Here is a 23,593-nt window from a genome sequence, read left to right on the forward strand (position 1 = left end):
TGAACAATTCAACTTTTGTTTCATCAGTCCACAAAACATTTCCCCAAGAGTGTTGTGGTTTGCCAACATGTTCTTTGGCAAACTTCAGGCATGCAGCAGTGTTTTTTTTTTTTTTTTTTTGGAGAGCAGCGGATTCCTCCATGGACATCCTGCTTGTTAAAAGACTTATGTATGGTAAACTCCTGAACAGAGATGTTTGCCAGTTCCAGTAATGTCTTCAAGCCTTCAGCTGTTACTCATGGGTTCCTCTTTATTGCGGCTTCTGCATTGTGCCTTGGGAGTCATTTTGGCTGGGCACCCACTTCTAGGAAGAGTAGGCACAGTACTTAACTGTCTCCATTTATAGACAATTTGTTCATCTGTTGACTGCCTAAACACTTTAATATTGTTTTGTATCCCTTTACAGCCTTATGCAGATCAACTACTCTTGATCATATGTATCTAGAGAGCTCCTTTTTAGCGTGGCATGGTTCACATCAGCAAATGCTTCTTACAAGCTGCGATCCTCAAATGTTTAGGTGTCTTTTATCAATCAAAGTAGCTATAAACTACAGCTACAAGCTAATTTCTTGTAAAAAGGGCCAGTTTACTGTCCTTCCAACCTGGGGGGGGGGGGGTAGAAATTTCCCCCGTATCAGTGGGCAAAATCTCAGGCCTGGTGGTCAGTGGGAGTAGAAAAATAGCGCCCATCTTTGGCATTAGTGGGATGAATAGTGCCTGATCATTTACATCAGTGGAAGGAACTATTCTCTATTATTGGTGTCAGTGGGAGTAATAGTGCCTCATCATTGGTATGAGTGAAAGGAATAGTGTCTTATCATGGGTGTCAGTGTGAGGAATAGGACCTTGTATCAGTGAGTTACAGTGCCCCAAGGGCCGTATACAGGCAAGCAAAGGGCCACATCCACCCCACAGGCCACAGTTTGGAAACCACTTCTATAGAGTGAAGAACTAAGGCTATTGCCGAAACGCATCAAGTTATTGTTTTATTGTCACTCTGATGTACCAATAAACAACACTTCAAGGATTACAGTGTTGCCGGCTCTTCTTACTACTGAAGAACAGAAAGCATTTGGGTAGATTAAAAACATGTGGTAGACTACTATAGAAGACAAATGACTGCAGGAGAGGAAGATAACCCTTGATATAGGATTAAGTAGATGAAGGAAAGTTGGATGGGGGGCATTAGCTCTGTCCTTTTAGTATTGAATCTGGGGGTATGGACTCTCAGCTTACTTTGCATGACTGCTTTCAAAGTGCCTGGATGCAGGCCTTAGCTGTATTTAATGCAGTGATCTTTGTTCTCTTTTTGTGAAAGCAGTGTGATGTGGAATAGCTGTATGGCAGGGTCATTAGTTAGATATTTAATATAGACAACATGCTAAAGTCACAAAATAGTTACAGAAGCATAAGGATCTTAATTTTCAACCACTTGACTATAATTTAAAATCTTAATGACTCAGCTGACAATAAAGATGACTTTGAAAACAAATAAGAATCCTTAGTTCTAGTGTATCCATTTGGTAAATTAAGCACAACATGGACCAATTAGGGCATGACCAAAAAAACTTTTAATGTTGATTCTGTGGGAATTAAACCCAGAGTTCCCCTTAAAATAAATGAACACTTGGGTACATGTAATTCTGCAAGTAGGCTGACATACAGTATGCAAGAGAGTTGGCCTTATCTAAATCACAGTTTTTGTTTTTTTATGAGTTAAAGGGTGATGACGAGGAACTTCACCCTCCCCCTATTAATTTATTTTCCTGCTTAACTGATGCTTGATTGTCCTCAAGTCAGATACTCACCCACCCACCCGCAAACTCAGCAGATCCAGCATTGTCCTGGTGAAATCCTCTTGTCTGCAGCCACTGCTCAGGTCCCTCACCGCCATGTTCTCCTGTGATGTCATTGGGAAGCTGCCGGTTCTTTTGAGTTCGGTTCAGCCTCCCGACAATGTGCCCCTAGGCCTGACCCCCCCCCCCCCCCCCCTACCATTTAGTGGATGGAATGACTTTAGTGCTCCCTGTGGCTGGCACATATCCCTGGGAGCACTGAGGTGGTGTGGGATAGAGAGGAACAAACTTGTTTTGAAGGGAGACGGTCCACTTTAATTACAATAGCATGTCAATTGTTAAAATTAGCAAACCAAATGACAACTTTTTAAAAATATCTAATCGGAAATGACCTGTGGAAGTCCTATTCATACCGCTGTTTTGTGGATATTGCTTATCTGGAGCCAAAAAGGAATACCTTGTCATTATGTCTAGGACTGGTATCAGCTGGGAGGGATGTTAAGAGATCCATGTCTGCAAGCAAGTAAATGCAGCTTGTAGTGTATACCCAATCACCTGGTGCCTTGTTAAATTAACTGGTTACAACATACCATTCCCAGGGAACCCTAGATAGAGGAAATAAAAAGGACTAGTTGTTAAAAAAAAAAAAAAAAAAAAAAAAAAAAAACTGGCTTTGGAAAGCTGGTTCCCCCCACACTGTTCTTCTGATATCACAAGGGGTGGGATCTCTGAATGATGTCACTAGATGGCCACACCCCATGGTTATATAAGTAATGACACACGCCGGATGCTAACACAACAGCAGAGCTCCCTGCTCCAAAGCACCCACCCCCCATGTGGAGGTCATGTGGCCTGGTATGGTTCAGGGGGGGCACATGCTCGTCCCTCCCTCCCTCTTTCCTGCCTTGCTGCATGCTTGGATAAGGGTCTGGCATGGATTTTGGGGGGACCCACGTCGTCTTTATTTTGGCGGTTGGGTTCCCCTTAAAATCCATACCAGACCGAAGCGTCTGTTATGGTCTTGGAGGAGGCACCCCCACGCCGTTTTAAAAATAAAAATTGGCGTAGGGTTTCCCTTCAAGACCCTCAGAGCACAAGTCACGTATGCCACACCAGTGTGAACTGGGCCTAAAGAAGGAGAAGATGGACATTTGTGATTTGCAGTAAATATGGCATACTTTGGTGTTTGATCAGCTATCAAAAGGGTTACGTTTCACTTTAGTGATTGACCAGAGAAGCATGCATAATCCTATGTCAAAGTTTCTGAGCTTTAGAAGAAAATGGGAAAGAATGTCCAAGAGGCTTATGGTTAGATAATAAAACCCGTAAGACATTTTACTTTGTCTAGGTATATGTTTCAAAATAGAATTTAAGCCAAAAGATGTATATACAGAATGTAAGTCAACTCTGGAATAAACATATCAACTGGCTTCGTTACCAAAGTTTTGGTATAACGAGCTTTGAATAAAGGAGACAGTTTATAAGTTCCAGTGTAGGGGAAACATCCCTCACCCCATACACACACTGGATAGTTGTCTTTGGACAATTGTTGGTATGGCACACTTGTTTTCTTGGTTTTTCAGGCTCATCACTTTTTAAAAAAGAGATAACTTAAATTTTTTTTTTTAAAAACAGCAGATTGTCTCAAATTTGCAGTGGATAAGTCCTAAAACCAGTGGATCAAGTTAGTCATCTCTATCTTAAGATTCATTCCAGTTGATCATGCTTATAGCCTCAGTTCTACCCATAGCCAGTCTGTTTTGGAGCAAAATTTTAACGATTATGGCTCTTTTTTAATCATGAAATTAACCACACAGACACTTCATACTTTATATGTTTTTATCACAAGATTTAATGTGGTTTTATGTAAAAATAAAAACTTTTTCTTTTCTAAAAACTAAACAAGAATTGAAAGGCGAAAGCACTTTTATGCCTTAGAAAAATAATTTGATTTTTTTTTTAAAGCGCAATAATTGTAACATAACCAAATCTTCATACATTTTCACACAAGTATGATTCTAAAATTCATATTTAGCTAGATATTTAATACAGCAGCCTTGATTTTGAAGTTAAAAACTAAAATTATTGATAGGAATTATAATATCACCATTGATTTCATATGTAGATGTAGATGTGCTCTGTGTCAAGGCAATGTGTAATATGTCAGAACTAAGAGAACACCAAATAAACATGGGGGTTATTTACGAAAGGAAAATCAACCTTGCACTCCAAGTGCACTTGGAAGTGCAGTCGCTGTAAATCTGAGGGGTAGATCTGAAATGAGGGGAAGCTCTGCTGATTTTATCATCCAAGTACATGCAAGCAAAAATGCTGTTTTATATTTTCCTTGCATGTCCCCACGGGTTTACAGAGACTTCACTTCCAAGTGCACTTGTAGTGCAAAGTTGATTTTCCTTTTCGTAAATAACACCCATGGTGTATATGGAGATACTCTACAGGATAAATCAGGGTAGTCTAATACCTCTTATGCATCAAGCTCTGTTTTCCATTTACAATACCTTAAAGTATAAAGCAAAAGTATACAACATGTCTAGCTCAGTAATACTAGATTTATGTGCCCGTATTAATTGGAGATAATCCCATTAGAGACAGGAAGGTAGGGTAGATGGAGACGTTGATTGCTTTTAAGAACCTACTCAGATGCAAAGATCTCTTTATTGGCTCCATTGCTATGTATGCTTTTATACAGAGATCAGAACTTTTTTATTTTTTAAGGGTACCATCACACCATAACATTTTTACTTGAAAAATATCAAGAATATTTACTTGCAGCTGGACAAATATGAACAAAATACATACTTTTTTACCTGCCAAAAGATTTGTAATTTAGCCCATTTTATGATTTGCATTCACCCGCCACCCTTCACAGTCAGGCAGGTAACACAGAATATTTCTTGGATAGGCAAAAAAAAAAAGCTTTTTATAGGGAATTGTATGTTAAAACCACTTTGTGCCCAAGGTACGCCCAGGGACGTCCTTGACATTGTGGGGGTATATCTGAATGATGCCTGCAGCTACAGACATCATTCAGATATCATCATTTAGTGCCGGCGATTCCCTACACCATAAGAATAATCATAGCATCTGGTCCGCCACTTGATCATTCTTAAAGGCGGAGGGGATGCTCCCACCGCCCTCCGGTTGCTTCTACTGACTCACCGCTTCCATCAGTGAGTTGGAAACAGGATCTGCCGGCCCCGGATGGTGATCATAGAGATTTCCGGTGGTCGCCGGAGTCTCTATGATCGGTGCCTTGAGTGGGAAGTCGAGATCGTTAATTTTTTTTATTTTGGGCTTCCCAGCCTAGAGGTGAGATGTGAGGTCTTACTGACCCCATATCTCACAGTAAAGAGGACCGATCATGCCATATTCCTATTACAAGGGATGTTTACATTCCTTGTAATAGGAATAAAAGTGATCAAATTTTTTTATTTTTTTTAAAGTGTCAAAATAAAATAAAATTAACAATAAAAAATGTTTTTTTTAAAGCGCCCCTGTTCCTGTGTGTTAGCACGCAGAAGAGAACGCATATGTAAGTCCAGTCCACATAAACTGTTCAAACCACACGAGAGGCATCGCCGGTAACGTTCGAGCAAGAGCAATAATTTTAGACCTAGACTTCCTCTGTAACTCAAAATATGTAACCAGTAAAAAAATTGAAAGCTTCGCCTATGGGAATTTTTAGGTACCGAAGTTTGGCGTCATTCCACGAGCGTGTGCAATTTTGAAGCGTGACATGTTAGATATCGATTTACTTGGCGTAAATTCATCATTCACATTATGCAAAACAATTGGGCTAACTTTGTTTTGTTTTTCTTAAAGCAAGAAACTACTGACTGCGCAAATACTGTGCGATATAAAAAGTTGCAATGACCGCCATTGTATTCTCTAGGGTCTTTGCTAAAAAAAAAAAAATATTATATATATATATATATATATATATATATATATATATATATATATATATATATATATATAATGTTTGGGTGTTCTATGTAATTTTCTTGTAATTTCTATGTAATTTTAGATGTAGGAGAGAAATGTCAGAATTGGCCTGGATGCAAAGTGGTTAAGCTGGATAGACCCTTAGTGGAGATGCTCTCCCATTCAGTCCTCAATCAAAGCAAGACCTACAGTCATTGACAGTGGAAATTTTATAGCTATCTGCTCCCTGTTCAGATCTACAATCACACAGCCTCAGAGAGGAAAGTCTTCCAACATCAACCTTGGAGATCTGAGATGTTTTGTGATTAAATGCAGAGAGCCGCAAAAGAAAGTCAATGCTAGGAAATGCGGTGTTCTAACTTAGTAAAGGAAGCTGAATGATCAGGTCTATTTGAAATTATGGCATTGTATTTTACGTAGCATTTTATTTAAAAATGAGTTTATAAACTTTTTATAGAGTATCATTCATCTTATTCAGCTCATTAAAGCAGAACTGAATGTAAAAAATAAAACAGGCAGGCTTTTTATTGAAGAGACATGCAATGTTTCTTCTGCAGTAAAGTACAGTTAACTACCTGTTTGCAGTTCCATGTGGAATGTACACTGAGATGCGCATGTGCAGCTGAGGTTACACTCCAACAGACCACTATCCTGCACCAGCCAACTAAAACAGCCGAAGACCTGCACCCAGAAAAACCTAGGGAGAAGATGCTGGCACTGGCGTGGGACCTCGCGAGCATCAGACTGCTGGAACTAAGCTTATATATTTGTACCTCAATTCCACTTTAAATACCATATTACAATTCACCTGTAAAAATTCCCCCTTTTAGGCAAACTCTCTTTAGTCTACAGGAGACATTTCTACTATAAAAAGGTCAGTTTGACGTGTTTCCTGTCCTAACCTGGCTTTCTGTGTTACTTTTCACATTCAAACTGTTAATTGGGCAATAAAGTGACATCATCACCTCTGTCCAATTAGCAGGAAGGTAATTGAGGAGAAGTAAAGCTGAACTAGGAAGTAGCAGAGTGATCTTATGGACTGTACAGTAAGGCAAATGTGTAAACCAAAAGATTGTCGGTAGAGAAATACAAATCCTTAGAAAGGTAAAACATACATATGTGTATTGCAACTGTGTAATTAGCTTTGATCTGGCGTTCCACTAGTTGGCCCATTAATAGATGGAAAAGGCCTATATTAAAAATAACAAATTGTTGCTTTACAAATTAAAGTTGAAGTTCAGGCAAATCCTAACTGTACTTAAACCTGCCCCACCCTGTTCCAAGCCTATTTTAACTACCCTGTAAAGGAAAGATGCTTATTTGTACCTATACCGAGGGTGCTCCGGTCCAGTCATACGAACTCTCCTGCTGCCAGCTTTATTGATGAGGTGGTAATGTCACCCATAGGCTTACTATTAAGCATCCGCTGTCAGCTGTCCCTTTTCCATACTAAAGCCGGCACTGGGAGCTGATCAAGGTGACCAGACCAAAGAATCTCAGCATTAGTAAGTATAGACATCTTTCCTTTACAAGGTAGTTAGAATGGAGTCAGAAGTATGTTTAAACTAAACTAAATACAATGTTACCTTCAATGGGGCAACGTCCCAGTTTCCTTACATCCTGGGAGGAAAAAATCTAGAGACATATGTGCCGAAACATCCTATAGACTTGAATAGGGCAGTGCTCCAGTAGTACAGGTAAGTCCCATTCAAGTGTACAGGGCATTATTGTGCAGACATAGGCACTAGATTTTTACCAGCCAGGATATATGCAACATGGAAGGCTGCTGTCATAATGAATAAGTAAACTCTTGGGGGCAGTACGGTTTGGCATAGTATAGTTGGGGGTTTAAAGACTAGTTTGTTTTTTTTTTGTTTAAAAATAACAAACGTTATACTTACCTGCTCTGGATGGGAAGGCGGTCATCCATGTCTTTACCTTAGGAGGTGGTGCTGGATCCAGGGTAGGGCTACTGGAAGCTGTCTTTCCACCTGTTGTAACTTGCTGAGGTAAGAGCTGGGCCGTTGCCTCTCCTCCCGGCTGAGCAGGAAGTGGTCTTCAGACCCAATTGGCTGGGAGTCCTAATACTTCCTGGCCAATTGGGTCTTAGAACCCGCTTCTTCATTGGCCAGGAGGAGAAGCAGGAAGACATTAGCGAATATTAATTCGCAAGTGTCACACAACTGGGTGGGCTCAGGGTGCAGTGCTCTGTGCCCCAGGCCCACCCTTTTTTGAACCCAATTAGAGCCTCAGGCTCTAATCATGTGCTTCAAAAAAGAGAAAAATGGATTGGGGGCAGCGCCCCTAATGGAGCTGCCGCCACTGCTGATGAAACAATGAAGCTGGTTGATCTACTACGGGTCGTTGCTCTCAGCATCATAAACCTCTGTGTGATGTGCTTTTCATTTATATGCATACATGTAAAGATATTCAAAGATAACAACAATCACAATAAAGAAATCCCATCAATGCAAAGTTTAATTTAGATTTTCCATAGCATGTTCTTGGTCAGACTTCTTCTAAGCCAAAGAAACCCAACTTGGTCCTAGTGCTTTTGGGTTGCATGTTTTAAGGCTCTGAGGGACTGTATCCTTTCCAATTAATAAAAAGTGGACTATCCCTTCAAGGGAGATAAATGATAAATCAAAGGCAAAGTGCATAACTTTCCTGTATCCTGCTTCGCTTACAGTAGGCATTGGATTGTTAATCATATAAAATAACTGGGTAAGAGTTTTCTAGGTTTATTGGATGGAGCTTCTAATTTCCCAGTGTGAGTCCCTTAAAGTGATGGAGATTTTCCTTAGACAGGCCTAGAAGGCACTTTTACCATTACAAAGGAGAAAGAAAATTGACAGTGCATTTGTATGGTTATGCCATTGTACACCTGTTTCCAAAGTGATGGCTCAGATTAGATGAAAGTCATTTATCTAACTTAAAGCAGAACTAAACCCATAGTTTTAACGGTTTCCCAAAACAGTTAAATTCAAAGTACACGTCTGGTGATAAGTGTCACAGGTACTTGTATGCTTCCCTCAAATGGCTGGTGTCATAGCTGATCACATGTGCAGCACGCGATAATTGCAGATCTAAATAAAGGCTAATATGCTGTCATCATGAGCTGTAAAGGAAAGGAGAATTTAGTTCCACTTTAATATGACGCAGATGTTATCTCCATTCCATTGGGGTCATAGCCAGTGCTTTTTTATATTATTTTGCTTTGTATGAAACGCAGCCAAAGTGGCTCCCAGAGAAAAAAGTTGGTCATGGTTCAATATACAAATTGCATGGCTTGATGATATAACTCCTACTCTTTGTTCTTCTGTTTTCGCAAAGCTCTGGGACCGACTTTGCTCTTCAGGAATAGGCTCTTGAAGAAGCTGTCACTGAGGCTATGAGGTAAATATATTCCAATGAAATAAAGGATCCATAACTGCTTGCCAGCATAATATTTCACTTTAGGGTTCTCAGATAAGATGGCATCAGTTATACTGTCTAAGACAGGACTGAAGTCAGTGGGTGCTGTCTTCCCGTATTCGAGAAAAAGGTTTTGGGTTTCACAGATATATTCCTCACCATACTCTTGGAGAAGTTCGCTGGGTAAACTGGAGATCAGTTTCTTGTGCTGATTCTCCCAATGGTTTCTGTCATCATGTGCACCTGGTGTCAAACAAAAAAAGTAGTCACACAAAAGTCAACATATACAGCGGGTAAAACAAGTATTGAATGCGTCACCATTTTTTTTTTTAGGTAAATATATTTCTAAAGGTGCTATTGACATAAAATTTTCACCAAATGTCGGGAACAACTCTTGCAATCCATACATACAAAAACCAAACAAATAGGTTTAAAAATTAAGTTATATATAATGCACGCAGGAGTCCTCTGTTCCGGCAAGGTGCCACACTATCTGCCGGACCTTCAGAGCACACACGCCGCTAACATTCACCTTGTGTGCAGCCGCTGATATCTCCTAAACTCTACAGGTTTAGGAGATATTCATTTTACCTAGAGGTAAGCCTTATTATAGACTTACCTCTAGGTAAAATGAATATCTCCTAAACCTGTAGAGTTTAGGAGATATTCACCTTGTATGCAGCCGCTGATGTTAGCGGCACGTGTGCTCTATAGGCTTACCTCTAGGTCAAAATGTGCAAGCGGAGTATACAACTGCTTTAATTAACTGGTTACTATAATCCCTAATTAGTTACAAACAAAAAGCAGTAGCTATATCTAGGTAAAACAAACACACAAAGTGTGTTTAGTACATTCAATGCATTCTCTAAAAAAAAAAAAGCTTTCCCTTATTCATTTGCAAGTTTGAAGGGTTAGTTCACTTTTACTAAAAAATTATTTTTCCTACAGCTTACCTGTAAAATCCCTTTCTTGGAGTACATCACAGGACACAGAACACATAATAATGACTATCTGGGTTACATGCCACCTATAGGTGATTGGACACTGGCAACCAATAGACAGAAAGTTCCCCCCCATATAACCCCTCCCATGCAGGAAGTACCTCCGTTTTTGTAGCAAGCAATGAAGAGCCCATAAAAGAGGGGAGGGACCTCTGTGTTCCGTGTTGTACTCCAAGAAAAGGATTTTACAGATAAGCTGTAGGAAAAATACATTTGTCTTTATTGTACTGTACATCGGGGCCACAGAGCACCATAATAATGACTATCTGGGATTTTCTAAAGCAATGCTCCTGAGGGGAGGGAGACACTATTATAGAAACTGCCACCAAAGGAAGACTTACTCCGTTATTTGTAATACGTTGAGGCCAAAGGGAGTATTTTCTATGTGATTGACATAGACCTGGTAAAAACCCACTAGATGGATAAACCAAAGACCAAATAGTGGTCTTGTAACACCGACATCTGACGATACTCGCACACCTGGTAGAGAATCTCTCCCCAGAAAAAAAAAGTTTTTTGCCCTTTAAACCATAGGCATCATTAATAAACTGGCAGATCCACTGCTAAATATTTGACCTGGATGCCGCTTGCCCTTCCTGGACTCTTCTGGCAACACAAACAGGATTCCTGACTTGTGACGACAACTCAAGTAGACCCTGAACGTCTGAACTACCTCTAGGGTAGGTAGCAATCTTTCTCCTACCGACTGTGGATTAGGAGAAAAATGAAAGGCAAGACACCGTCCTGATTCAAGTGAAAAACTAGAAACCACTTAAAGTGGAGTTCCCACTAAAAATAAAATAAAAGTCAGCAGCTACAAATACTGCATACTGCTGACTTTTAATAATTGGATACTTACCTGTCCCAGGGTCCAGAGATGTGGGGGATTGAAGCCCTGCTCGTTGCCCACTCCACTCTGCGGCGCCGGCATTTTAACTGTGGGCGCCCGGCTGTGGCTTCAGAGCCGGGCACCCACTGCACATGCGCGAGCCACGCAATCATTGGAGACTGGTCACGTGTCCAAGATGATTGACAAGAGGGAGGGGGAAAGGCGATCGCCCTTCCTGCGCCAAGGGAAGTGACGTCAGAGGCCCAGACGCCGAAGGACGCAAACTACAAAGGGCCCCCTAGCAACAGGCATTTAGAGGTGGGTAAAAAAAAAATATTTTTCTCCAAATGTTTTTTCTCTTTCGTTCACTGACTGACACACCTCCATTAATCTTGACCATAGGGTTGTTACGCCACCTTCAGGAGAGGACAAGGAAGAACATGTTATACAAAAAACAGAACTTTACAGTGAGGGGTGGTCCCTCCAGTAACATCCCCTCAGTCTGCCTCCTGCAGCTCAGTTGTTTTCTGCCTAGTGAAGGAGATGGACCTAGGAACCCTGTGGGACCATCGGTACTGGGATTTTTTTGCAGAAGTTTACCCTTTGCGCAAGATTTTTGGATCCTGTGATCTGCCATCAACAGCCAGCTGGGTCTCAGGCTGGATACCCTTTACCTTTTAGTCTCCTCAGCCTGGTCATCGAGCATGTGCAGACCATAGCTACGCGCTGGGTCGGCCACGACATGCCCCTCAGGCTCCAGGGGAGGCCGGTGAGTGCAATGCTCCGGGGCACACATATGACAGGGCTACTGATGTCTGTGTCACAGTGTGCCGTGGCCAGCATCCACCCCATACTGATCGGAGAGTTGGTCTGTGATGGGATATCCCCAGCTCGTCTGGATGGTAAATACAGCTCTCCCTGCCTCGGCGGGGTTGAGCAGCTGGGCATTCCCTGGGAGGTCGATTCGGGGGTCCCTCTCCTCCCTCTCTTCTCTCCCTGTCCCTATCTCCCCCCGTGGGGGATGCTGCATGATGGGCTGCTAAGCGGTGTGTGTGCCTGTAGCCACGGGTCCCTGGGGGGCTTAGATTGGGGGCTGCGCTGGGTGTCTGTGGTCTCCCCGCTGGGTGTCTGCATGTGCTGATCGCCATAGCGCTGTTCTGCCGCCATTTTTACTGTCCTTTCTCTGTGTACAGTTGTCAGCCATTTTTGGTGTGCCTCAGTGGAAAGCATGGTCAGGGGCCATTTTGCTGTAGTTCGGCGGCCATTTTCCCTGTGATTATGTCCCTTTATACTGGGTGGCCGGCGGCCAATTTGTTGCAGCTCAGCACAGTTTTATGCTCAGTGCTGGTCCCTACTGCTCAGAACAGCACGGTTTCTCACTCAGGACACCTGGAAGCTGACACAGGATGTAGGCACTTGTAGCTGAATGGTGCAGAACTCGGTCAGGGTAGCGAGTCCTGCGGTGGGGGCCCCTCAATCTACAGCAGCTAGGAGGGTGGGACTGTGCACCTGTCCTAAGTCCCTAAGGGTGGCAGACAGGGTGGATCAGCATGGCTTCAAAAACTGATGTTTCTTCCCCTGAACTCCCTGCAATTGCAACCGGCTCATCTGCAAACAGTGCAGTGCCTTTGGACGCTTTGTACATCCCAGGAGTATAGTCACTGCACTCCAGCAAGGGGACTCCCTTGCGTCTTTGGACATCCAGAATGTGTACCTGCACATACCCATATGCCTCAGGCATCAGAGAGTTCTGCGATTTGCAGTTGAGGAAGCCCACTACCAGTTTGTGGCTCTCCCTTTTGGGCTTGGCTTCAGCACCCTGAGTCTTTACTTAGGTATTGGCTCCAATTTTGGCATTGTTGCGACAACGCGGGATTGCAATCCTAAGTTACCTGGACGATCTCCTTCTGAGAGCAGCTTCCACCTCAGAATTAAAGGAGGATGTGGCGATCACCATGCAAACCCTGCAGGACTTTGGGTGTCTGTTAAACCTATAAAAAGTCGGTTCCCATACCGACTCAGCGATTGGAGTACCTAGGCTTACTGCTGGACTCCATGGAAGCGAGAGTTTTTCTCCGTTCAGACAAGCTGCAGACTCTCTGAGCCACGGTAAAACTATTGATGAACCGCAGGGGTCTCATGGTGGCTTCCTTAGAGGCGGTACCGTACACCCAGTTTCATACCAGAGTCTTGCAGAAGGAGATATTGACAAAATGGGCAAATCTCCATTATCCCTGGATCGGCGGATTCGGGTGGGCCAGTCAGTCAGGGACTCCCTGCTCTGGAGGCTGAGGTCCCCGACACTTCGGTCCGGGAAGTCGTTCCTACCTCTACATTGGACTGTGATCACAACAGACACCAGCCTCTCAGGCTGGGGTAGAGTACTCAGAGTACAGTCGACCTAGGGCCTCTGGTCGGGGGAGGAATCCAAGTTGCCGATCAATGTGCTCAAACTCAGAGTGATCAGGCTATGCCTCTCCACATGATCGAGGAGACTACGAGGGCGTCCGATCAGGATCCAGTCAGACAATACCAGGACGGTTGCATATGTCAGCTATCAAGGAGGAACAAGAAGCTTGGCTGCAGCACGGGAGGTCACTAACATCCTTCAGTGGACAGATTGACATGTACCGGCCTTGTCGACCATTTACATCCCGGGAGTAGAAAACTGGCAGGCGGACTGCCTAAGTCGCCAGATGCTGGACCCAGGAGAATGGGCGTTGCATCCTAAGGTGTTCAGGCTACTATGCCTGCGGTGAGCCACACCAGACATGGATCTTCTGGCCTCCCTTCTCAATAGGAAGGTGTCGAGATTCGTATCCAGGACAAGAGATCCTTGGGCAGACGTGTCAGTCGCGCTGGTGGCTCCATGGGATCAGTACCAACTGATCTACGCCTTTCCTCCGCTAAAACTACTACCACATCTGCTCTGCAGAGTGGAGGCCGAGGGGATTCCAGTAATACCGATTGTCCCAATTAGCCTTCGCGTCCCTGGCACGCCGACCTAGTAGGTTGCGGATGCTCCCTGACGACTACCGTTGTGAGAGGACCTTCTGTGTCAAGGTCCGATTCTCCATCCTGATTTACCATCGCTGGTTTTAACACCATGGTTGTTGAGAGCCAGGTGCTAAGGAACCGGGGGCCTGTCGGGCTCGGTGATTTAAACTATGTTGAGTGCTCGGAAATCTTCTTCTCGGAAGATATACCATCGTACCTGGAAGGCCTACATCTCCATGTGTGAGGAGTTGGGGTGGTGTCCGCGCACATATTCAGTTTCCAGGATCCTGCTGTTCCTACAGCCAGGAGCAGACCATAAATTGGTCTTAAGCACCATTGAGGGACAAATATCAGCCTTGGCTGTTTTTTTTTTCCCCAGATGACCCCAAGCGTCTCACTTTCTAGTGAGCACTTTTATTCAAGGGGTCTGGCATGTAGTCCCTCCGGTGCGTTCACCTTTACCCCCGTGGGATCTGAACCTAGTGCTATCGGTGCTTCAGAAACCGCCATTGGAGAACATCAGGAAAATTCCTTTGTTGACTCTTTCTCAGAAAGTGGTCGTCCTAGTGGCCATTACTTTGGCCAGGAGGGTTTCGGAACTGGCGTCCTTGTCTTGCAAGTCGCCCTACCTGGTTATCCATAAGGATAAGATGGTATTGCGTTCGAAACCTTCTTTTCTGCAGAAGGTGGTTTTGGCATTTCACATCAATGAAGACATTGTGTTACCATCTCTGTGTCCTAAACTGACACATCCTAACTTGGTCATCTGTTCACACTTTTACCAAATTCTACAAAGTGGATGTAAGCGCATTGTCTGATGCCTGCTTTGCAGGTGGCCGTGTAATGTTGCAATTCTGCACTATTTTTTCTGTTTAAAGAAAATACAGTTACTTTTGAGTATGATGCACCGTTGCACTGTTGACCGCAAGTTCTGATGTGGCTAGATAAATGTGGTGACTCCCTTGTTAGGGAGCACTTCTGGTTGTGGGTGAAGTTTTTTTATGCTGTTCCCACCCCTCGTTATGAGACTGCTTGGGGACGTCCCTATGGTCAAGATTAATGGAGCTGTGTCAGTAAGTGAACGAAAGAGAAAATAGGATTTTTGTACTCCCCATAAAATCCTTTTCTCTAAAGTTCACTGACTGACACAGCACCCTCCCCTCCTATTGGTTTACGTTATACTGCTTGTTGACGTACTGAGATGAAGGAGGCAGGCTGAGGGGATGTTACTGGAGGGACCTACCCTTGGGAGGAACTGTAAAGTTCTGTTTTTTCACATGTAGAACATGTTCTGCCTAGTCCTCTCCTGAAGGTGAGTACAAAAATCCTATTTTTTTTTAAGCACATTAATATTTTTTTTTTGGGGTGGAAATCCACTTTAAGCAAGAAAAATGGAAGAGGACGCAGCATTACCTTGTGATGTGAGACCAAGAATGACTCCTTGCACGAAAGAGCCACCAATACTGACACTCCACTTTGTGAAGTGATAGCAACTAAAGCCACCATCTGCGATAAAAGGACCAACAGAATCCCCTGATTGATTCAAAAAGTGGCCTCTGCAAGGACAGTCTAATGCCTCGTACACACGACCGGACTTTCTGGCAGACTAGTTCCAACGGACTTTGCGAACAATGGGACTTGGCCCCACACAAACGGACTAAGTTCTTTTGAAAGTCCATTCGTTTTGAATGTGAAGACGGGACTAAAAAAGGAAGTTCAATAGCCAGTAGCCAATAGCTTCCCTTGCGTCGTATTTTGTCCGTCGGACCAGCATACAAATGAATGGTTTTATCGATGGGAATTGAGTTCGTCGAACAGATTTGAAACATGTTCTATTTCTAGGTCCGTCAGATTTTTTAAACGAAAAATTATCGGATTAGCCCACACACGATCGGATTGTCCGAAAGACTGATTCAGCCGGACCTAGTCTTCTGATAGTCTAATGTCACATACACACGACCAGACTTAACTCAAGTCCCAAGGACACAAGAATGGCCTGACAGGTGGGACTGTCCAAGTTACCTGCTGTATGAGGTAAGAAAAAAAAAAAGGAGTGAGAAACGACCCTTGGAAAAAAATGGATAGGGACAAACCCTGACCCTTAACGGTACTTAAGGCCAAACTCCTTTCTACTGATTGGAGAAAGAAAGAGAAAACCCTCCACCCACATATTTCTCTGGGTGCAACTTCCTGGCTTCATGCCAGGCAAAAAAAAATACATATTTTCAAGTCCTGTAATTGAAGTTCCCTGAAGCTGGCTTCCAAGGGCTCAACAAAGCTGAGATACAGGACTCAAAACCACCAGGTCCCTCTGGACTGGGAGTGTCCAAAAGGCATAGCCCCCGCAAGATCCACTATGTCTGAGTACCAAGCCCCACTGGGCTAATTCGGCCAGTGCTAATATTAGTGTTACCACCTTATGGATTCTTCACAAAAGATGTGGCAGAATCTGAAAAAGGGAAAAAAGTGCCAAATAAGGGAGAACCAGACCTTAAGGTGCTACCAGTACATGTACCACCATTGGCAGTGGGACTTTGTCTCAAACACACCTGTCCCAACTGTTGTAGAACTTGAAATCTAGTAGATCCCCTGCAGAGTTCCCTTTGCCACTATTCTATACCTGGGGTATGAATTGGCAATGGAGACAGCACTTGTACTGTCCCGGACAGAATGTGGTACACCTCCCCTATATATACTATATAGGTAGGAAGGGGAAGGGTGGCTATGCCATGTGGCAACGGGTTCAGTAGGCTTCTGGAGACATAGCAGCAGCCTAAAATTACTAACAAAGTGTGAGTACTTACTATGGGAGAACTATGTGAAGGCCCTTCCCCCTTCCTGCGCCCTCTAGTGGCTTGAGGAGAAACCGCAGCCACATGAATAAGAGTACATAGCATGATTAAACGGCACACTGCTCCCAGTGGCCACTGGGAGAACATACAGTCAGATTCCCGCTCTTTCTCTGCAAACAAATGCAGACCATTACTATTCCTGCTGCAGTACTCTAAACATAACAGAAGTCCAATCTTCACCCATCACGGCGAGCTTTGTCATAAAAGACCTTCAGAGACTGGATCCCCCTTAATCTGGGGTCCACAACCCTGGACCTGCAGGAAAGCATCTTGGTCAGAATAAACACTGCACAGGTTTCCATTACGCAGGGTCCAGCGCCATAAGGCTGCATTAAAGGCAAAACCTCAAGGAATCTTCTCTCCTTCCCATGAGGCTCGGGGTACCATCCATTTTAGCCTTCATGCCATCCGAATGGATCCAATCATAATGCCCTTTACTGGGACATCATTAAGTTTTGAAGAGCTATAAAACAGCCATGACCATCATCTTCAAGACACTGGCGAAAAATATTCTGGTGCTTCCTGTATGGGAGGGCTTATGGGGAGAAATTCTGTCTATTGGTTGCCAGTGTCCAATCACCTATAGGTGGCATATAACCCATTATTATGGTGATCTGTATCCCGTGACGTACGATAAAGAAAAACTCTCTATGCAGATAAGGGGTGTCTGTAGATAAAAACTAACTGTGCAGCTTTAAATAATGTTGAATATTGCCCTTGCTATAGGTGTAGGCCATTTATGTCCCTGGTGAAGCCTTTCCTGAAAATTCCCCGGACCCCGCTATAAAGTTTTTAAGAGAGGCCCAGCTGTTACTCTTTTATGTTCAGCAACACATGAGTGAGCTCTCAAACTCTACTACATCAGGGGGGAGAGCGTGCTTGTGAGAAGGTTTGAATCAGAGAAAGAGCACACCCTTGTGATGGAAATGAACAGTAATAACTGAGCCTCTCTTAGCAATGCCCTAGCAGCCTCCTGGGCTTTTTCAGGTGAGGCTTCATGGGATACATAAATGGCCTACACCTATATCAAGGGCATTATTTAACTTTTTAGTCAAAGCTGCACAGTTTGTTCCCCTCTACAGACATCCCATATCTGCATAGGCAGGATGTGGGCAAAGGTGGACCTGAGCTCACCTTTTGTTGTAGGACTTGTTTGAACTACCCAAAAACGAAAAAAAAACGAAAACATTTTCCTGTGTGGTGTCCATGCTGTAGGGTTTGGGGGGGGGGGGGGGGGGGCAGTGCCTGCATTTTTACAACACAAGGCACATTTTTACTTTTTTTTTCGTAACACAAAATTGCATTTCATTAATTTCGGTTTACTGCAGCTCAGCAGTCACTGGAGCAGTAAAGAGGAAAGGCCTTCCAGTGGGCACACGTGTTTTAGTTACAACTTAAGAGAATTTTCATTTCTACTGCATCCAAAACTAGAAAACGTTTTGGCCTTAGATATAATACTTTTGACGACTGCCTCATAGTCTGCTTGGAATATACTCAGAGCACATGGATCCTGCACACTAACTGTTGGTGGATCCCCTGGTTGGGTGAGCTGTCTTTCCAACTGACAGACATCATAAACACAGTTTTATTTTCCTGGTGCCATAGCCAATTTTATGGTTTTATATTGACAGTGATAGGAATTTTCTTTGTACCGATGTTCATAAAATGCTGGACATTCTGGTTAAGTCTATTGGATACATATGCTTTGTTAATACTGAAATCTAATTACCGTAATTTCATTTTAATACAGCAAACATTACGGTATTTCAAAATAACTAGAAATGTATGTGAAAATTGTCTTAAGCTTAAATGATGCCCTCATATACACTACATATATTCAAATTAAAATATAAGTGTTTTAGAATGACAACAAGCTCTTACTACTAGCAGATGAACAGTAATAATTTGGGAAAGCCAAATGATAAAAACTGATATATCAGATGATTTTACTGATAAAAGAAAAAGCTTAAGAACAGGAAATTGTCTGCTGGCTAGTAACAATAATTAAATGTCAATTGTGTTGCTCATGATAAAAAACATTGGTCAGAACAAACTCAGTTTTTAATAACTAGGTCTAATGAATGAAAGCCAAATGGAAGATGGACATTTCACCTTGCTCTCATATGTTTAGATCACGTTGATTCTTTGTGGTCTACCAGACCAATTATGTTGTCTGGACAGTTTGTCAGCTTCTTGTTTTGGATGTTAAGGTTATCTAAGTGCAGTAATGACCCTTGTGAGATGTATGCAGAAACTAAACTGCTGAGGATCTCAAATGGATAAAAACTCCAAATGATGGTCTTTACAATACATTTCAAATGTTTTTTTGGGTCAACCCAACCAACAAGATGGAAGACCAGTGTATGAGTGGATGCAGCCAACGCTAGAGCTGTCACAGGTAATCTTATGTTGTAAAAAAAAACATCATATTTTGCTTTTCTTTAGCTTTGGAAAGAATAAGGAAGGGTTATTAAAAAGAGAAGCATGAGGTTACGAAGAAAAAAAAAACATTTATGCTCACCTAGGTTTATGCAGTATCGACCATATGCTGCATCTCTCCACCCCCCCCCCCCCCCCCCCCCCAGCTCTGCACTATACTAAGAACTGAGCGAACAAACACTGCTGATTGCAGAGTTCTCCCTTCCACTCTGATTAGAGAATTAAAGAGCAGTGATTGTCAGTCACCAGCTCAGCTCTGCTCTGCCCCTCCAGCTCTCACTGGAATGCTGGGCTGTGAAGGGGCAGGAGTAGCTGGCTCAGTCTCCCTGCGGCTTGCTGAGAGGCTTATTCCAGCTGCCGATCCAGGCATCTGGGTGGATCCCGACTTTACTGCGGGCTTTTAATAATGTATTTTTATTGTTTAAGAGTAATCAGACCCCCATGAGACTATACAATGGACTTGTTTTTGTTCCTGCTGTTAAATATTCAATACAATAATTTGTAGGATATATTAGTTTGGTATTAGATTATCAAAATGCAAAAAATCTTTATATCACACAGTTGAAACCGAGACCTATGTAGATTAGACAGGTTTTCAAATAAAAAAAAAAAATCAGTAATATATGAAGAGAAGAGTTGTTTAATCATTTTAGAAAAACAATTGTGTTCTTACTTAAAGGAAAGTTATACTGAGAAAATGTGAAGTCTGTCATTGTTGACTTCCTATTGGAGATGCTATCTGCCTGGTTATTCTGCTTCTTGACTTCACTCCAATTTTCAAATCTGCATGCTTGTTCCAAGTCAGTGACACCAATGACTCAATCCAGAGGTAACCAGGCAACCTGTAATCTTTAGAAGTTGTTCCATTTGACAGCCTTCATATTTCTTTCATCGCTTTACATAAGGTCTGACTGAATATGTGCGTTGTGTATATGTGTAATATGTGTGTTTATATCACTCATGAAGCCAGTGAAGAACCGAAATGCCACTTCTGTGCTGGGCCCAGGGAAGAAGAACCACCAGCTTCTGGCATACCAATTTATAGTGTGGCATGTGGAAGAAGTTATTGTGCTCTGTCCCAACTATTATGTATTTATCTGTTTTTAGCATTATGTTATTGATACTCATGGATACTGATGTGTTGGTGCTGTGCCAGTACAAATGATTTATTATGCAATACTTTCCCTTTCATTTCCCCTCTTGCTTTATGTTAGTACAGTCCTAGCTGACCTTCCCTGCTTTTCTCATGGTTTCATTGTGAATATCATGAATATCATTGTAAAAGTCTATAAAAATGTCCTCTGTACTGCACTGAAGTAAAATGATTCAGTTTCTGTCTTATTTTAGAGTTAAGCTACCTATGAATTACGCCAAGTCAGCAACTGACCATTGTGTCCAGCCAGGCTGGGTCTAAGAAGGAATGTCTTTGCATGTATAAGCATTTGAAACACAATAGGTTATAAAATTCTAGTTATTACAAACCAGTCTTGTAGGATCCTGGCTGTATCATGCTGACTTTAACTCCCCAAGGCATCAACTCATGGCGGAATATGTCCATTACTCGGCCTAGAGCAGCTTTGGAGGAACCATACGCAGCCAAGAATGGGAATGGATGCTCACCTGTCAAAAAGCAGATCATGTTTTATTTAACAAATGGTTACTGCAAGTATAAACATTGGGTTAAATAAAAGTAGGTTTTGCATAGATTAACCAAACAGATCCTACGGTAGCTATAATTTTACTGATGCAGGTTCAAAAGAACTATGGGTTGCTTCTTGACAAAGCTCTTTTTTACCCTTTTATGCATGTAGCATCTCCTAACATTGCTAGTGATAGGATTTTTGTTTGTGATAGTGTAGGTACATTTTCAGGCTTGGCTGTGTTTTTCCGGGTCGGGTGAGTGGCTCAGGTAGGCTGGATGACTCATCAGCAGGTCCTCTGGTGACTCCCCCTTCTATCTGAAACCTGGGAGAAGATTTCAGAAGCAGTTGGGAGGGGTCTAGGAGGAGCTGGCTAGAGTGTCCTGAGGGTCCTGACCAATCCCCAACAGAAGGGTTGGCAGGGAGCAGGCCCCCTCAAATACTCAAGGCCAGCCCAGCAGGGGTAGTGTGGGGTTTGGCTGGAAGATGGAGATGGAGTGTTAGGCTGTCTAGGCCAGGGATCCTCAAACTACGGTCCTCCAGCTGTGCAAAAAACTACACATCCCATGAGGTGTGGCATTGTAAAACTCTGACATTCACAGACATGACTAGGCATGATGGGAATTGTAGTTCATGAACAACTGGAGGGCCATAGTTTGAAGACCCATGGTCTAGGTTTTTGATAGTAGGGGGGGTGGACTCAGGCCTGGGCTCAGGTGCAGAAGGGAGCCCTCTTCACTTCATGACACAGGAGGTACGGGAGCAAGGAGAAGACAGCAGGAGGACACTGCTGGGCAAATCTCTAGGGAGAAAGACAACCACGTGGGCTAGTGAGTGCTGCAGTCAGAGGATTGAGAGGCATGCCTGAAGGGACTGGGTGCAAGCAGTCTAGGAGGACTGTGGAAAAGTAGTCAGGAGGGCTAGTGAAAGGGGCAGTCAGGTGGGCTGGCAGTGCCTGAGGAGGTAGTACTGGGAGCAATAGCAACAGGAAAGGACAGCTAGCACCAAAGACCTCTATTTTTGCTACACCAAAAGGGGCCCTGCCTGCAAAGGGCATTTGCTATGGTCTGAGTACACCCTTATCAGACCATCCTCAAAGTGTTAGCTGGTCCTGGGAGTTGTAGTCCAACAAGCAAGTGCATGCTGGAGGTAGAAGAGGCGTGTGTATTTACCGGATGTATATAATTTGTCCCTGAAGAGCTTCTACTGATCAAGTGGGCATTCCCTATATTTACCCTTCTCCATCCAAGTTCAATTCCCCTAAATAAATAAATAAAAATAAAAAACACAAAAACTGCAAGGACTGCTTCTCGTCTCAGGAATGATCGAGAAATGAATGTGCCTGGCTGTACAGGGTGGGAGATAACCAAAATTCACCAGCGGCTCCTGGGGGGTAGCGCTACATACACAAGACCTACTACAGATTCAAATGAACACCATAAACATGCTTTACGAAGTTAAAAAAAGCATTATTATTTTTCCATCATGCTGAAATACAGCAGTTAAAAAAAACAATACCTGCTTCTTTCATACAAGTGCTTGTCTTATAAAAGCATCATGAAACCAAGTAATGCTTCTCAGTGTTGTTGGGTATCTCTGGCCATTTATGGGCACTCTTTTTTTTATTTTATCAAACCACATATATTTATCACTCTACACAAATTCATGAGACCAACTGCACAGCCTGGAAACCATGACACTGTTGGTGAACAGACACAATGATTGCTCTTTAAACAAGCATTTTCATAGCTTGTAACAATCACTAGGCAGGTACTGTGACAGCTGAAAGGAAAAGCTTAAAAGGGTGTGATGACAAAAATGGTTTAAGTATATACTTGGGAGAAAACATTTGGGAACTCTGTTTCTAGATGAATGATTCATAAAATGTGATGAGATCTGCATCCGTGTCATGATAGTCAAGGTAGTCTTATTTAACCAACAGGTTTAATTGCTTTTTTCTTTATTTAACACATAATTTAAATGTTAATGTTGCTAATAAAATTGTTTTTTTAACATCTGAGATAATGACACCTTGAATAGAGGATAAGCGGGTTTTCCAGTAACCGAATTAGGTGTTACAGTTCAAGTGTGGGTTTGATCCAGTGGCGGCTGGTGAAGTTTTAGGATGGGGGGGCGCAAGGCCACGCCCCTCCACAGTTGGCCCACCCCACTTCTCATAAGCCACACCCCTTATATAATCCACATCATATACCAGGCTGCACATTATACACCGGGCTCTGCACATTATACACAGAGCTCTGCACATCATATACCAGGCTGCACATTATACACAGGGCTCTGGACATCATATACCAGGCTGCACATTATATACACCGGGCTCTGCACATCACATAAAAGGCTGCACATTATACACCGGGCTCTGCAAATCACATACCAGGCTGCACATTATACACCAGGCTCTGCACATCATATACACAGGGCTCTGCACATTCTGTGTAGTAGTATGAGATCATACTATGATCATGGGCCACAGGTATAACATTATAAGTCTTATAAACACATGCAGACAGTGATAGGAGCCGATATATACTAATCTCACACACACATATTAGATGTGTATTTAAACACTGCGGTATTTAATAAAAAATATACTATATTTTGTATAGTGATGATGTACTTGCACGCATTACCTTATACT

At 42.9% G+C, this 23,593-nt stretch overlaps 1 protein-coding gene across 1 annotated transcript in view; it reads right to left on the bottom strand.

The window, feature by feature from the left end:
* Positions 1-3,621: 3,621 nt before the first annotated feature.
* Positions 3,622-23,593, bottom strand: part of HSD11B2 (hydroxysteroid 11-beta dehydrogenase 2) — a 93,235-nt gene continuing 73,263 nt past the window's right edge. Inside the window, exons 4-5 of the mRNA XM_077455720.1 lie at positions 20,777-20,914; positions 3,622-9,419 (exon numbers count right to left, since the gene is read on the bottom strand). Of these exons, the coding sequence (XP_077311846.1) occupies positions 9,067-9,419; positions 20,777-20,914 (491 nt within the window). The 3' untranslated portion in view covers positions 3,622-9,066. The remainder of the gene's footprint in view (positions 9,420-20,776; positions 20,915-23,593) is intronic.

Source organism: Lithobates pipiens, unplaced genomic scaffold (assembly GCF_037356315.1).
Source record: "Lithobates pipiens isolate NorthernLeopardFrog02 unplaced genomic scaffold, aLitPip1_a1.2 Scaffold_10, whole genome shotgun sequence".
Lineage (NCBI taxonomy): Eukaryota > Metazoa > Chordata > Amphibia > Anura > Ranidae > Lithobates > Lithobates pipiens.